General features: G+C 38.5%; 1 protein-coding gene across 1 annotated transcript in view; it reads left to right on the top strand.

Moving 5' to 3' along the window:
• LOC147472151 (uncharacterized) overlaps window positions 1–523 on the top strand; it is a 2,470-nt gene extending 1,947 nt beyond the window's left edge. Inside the window, exon 2 of the mRNA XM_086534549.1 lies at window positions 14–523. Within this exon, the coding sequence (XP_086390675.1) occupies window positions 14–523 (510 nt within the window). The remainder of the gene's footprint in view (window positions 1–13) is intronic.
• The last annotated feature ends 756 nt before the right edge of the window (window positions 524–1,279 follow it).

Raw genomic sequence — 1,279 nt, 5'->3', positions numbered from 1 at the left:
AGATACCCTGAAGCTGTTCCTCTTAAAAAATATAGATACCTTAACCATTGCGGAAAGTCTTGTAGAAATTTTCTCTCGAGTTGGCGTTCCTAATGAGATATTAAGTGATCGCGGAACACAATTCAAGTCTGATCTTATGAGCGAAATCCATCGTTTGCTGTCTATCAAAGCGATCTTTACTTCCCCCTATCATGCTAATTGTAATGGTGCAGTTGAGAGGTTAAATGGAGTATTAAAATCCATAATTAAAAAGCTATGTTCTGATCATCCGAAAAATTGGGATCGATATATTCCCGCAGCTTTATTTGCGTATCGGGAAATCCCTAATTATAGCTTGAAATTCTCCCCCTTTGAACTCTTGCATGGACGTAAGGTTCGCGGACCCATAAGTATTCTACATGAATTGTGGACTAACGACGAAATTGATAAAGATGTTAAAAGCACTTATCAGTATGTTTTGGATCTCCGTTCCACCCCCGTCTCGATGAAACGGCAAAATTGGCCGCCTCGCATACGGAGATAAGCGCTCAGAATAAACAATACAAGGCGTATTACGATCTAAAATGCAAACCCCGCAAACTAAACCTCCATGTTGGAAATGAAGTCTTAGTTTTTACTTCCTACAAAGTCAAATAAATTAGAAATGCAGTGGCTTGGCCCTTATACAGTAAATAAATGTCACGAGAATGGTGTGGAGTATATTGTAAAGATTCGTGGAAAGGAGAAACTTTTCCATATCAAGATGTTGAAGCGCTATTATAGACGCGATGATGCTCTTAGCAGCCGGAAAGGTAAACATGTTGTTCAATTAAGTATAGTTGATGATCTATCTCTCCCCCCCCCTCGAATGAAACATCTGAGCCTATTTTCTTTGAAATGAAATATGACATTGATTTTCAGATGGGTAATAATTTCATCTACTTCTCAAGTAAAAGAACTGCTAAATGTTCTAAATGATTTCCCTGATGTAATTTTTAATCACCCTGGTTTAATATCAACGATAGAGCACAAAATTATTTTAAACTCTAACGTTCCCATACATAAGAAGTGCCCAATCCTATACCACATAATTTAGTTCGGGAGTTTAACGATGAGATAGACAAGGATGATTGAGCCTTGGTGTTATGAGGCCTTCTGAATCCCTTATTTGTTACGCCAGTTTGGGTGCTGGTTAAAAAGTCTGATGGTAGTTGGTTGGTCGTGTTTGTATTGACTTTCCGTTCCCTGAATAGTATCTCACTATTTTGATGCGAGAGCCCATGCCTACCACAGAAGATGC

This window comes from Penaeus japonicus, unplaced genomic scaffold (genome assembly GCF_977035675.1).
Source record: "Penaeus japonicus unplaced genomic scaffold, GWHDUDI00000001_assembly GWHDUDI00000003, whole genome shotgun sequence".
Classification (NCBI taxonomy): domain Eukaryota; kingdom Metazoa; phylum Arthropoda; class Malacostraca; order Decapoda; family Penaeidae; genus Penaeus; species Penaeus japonicus.
This window is presented reverse-complemented; position numbering and strand designations above follow the sequence as displayed.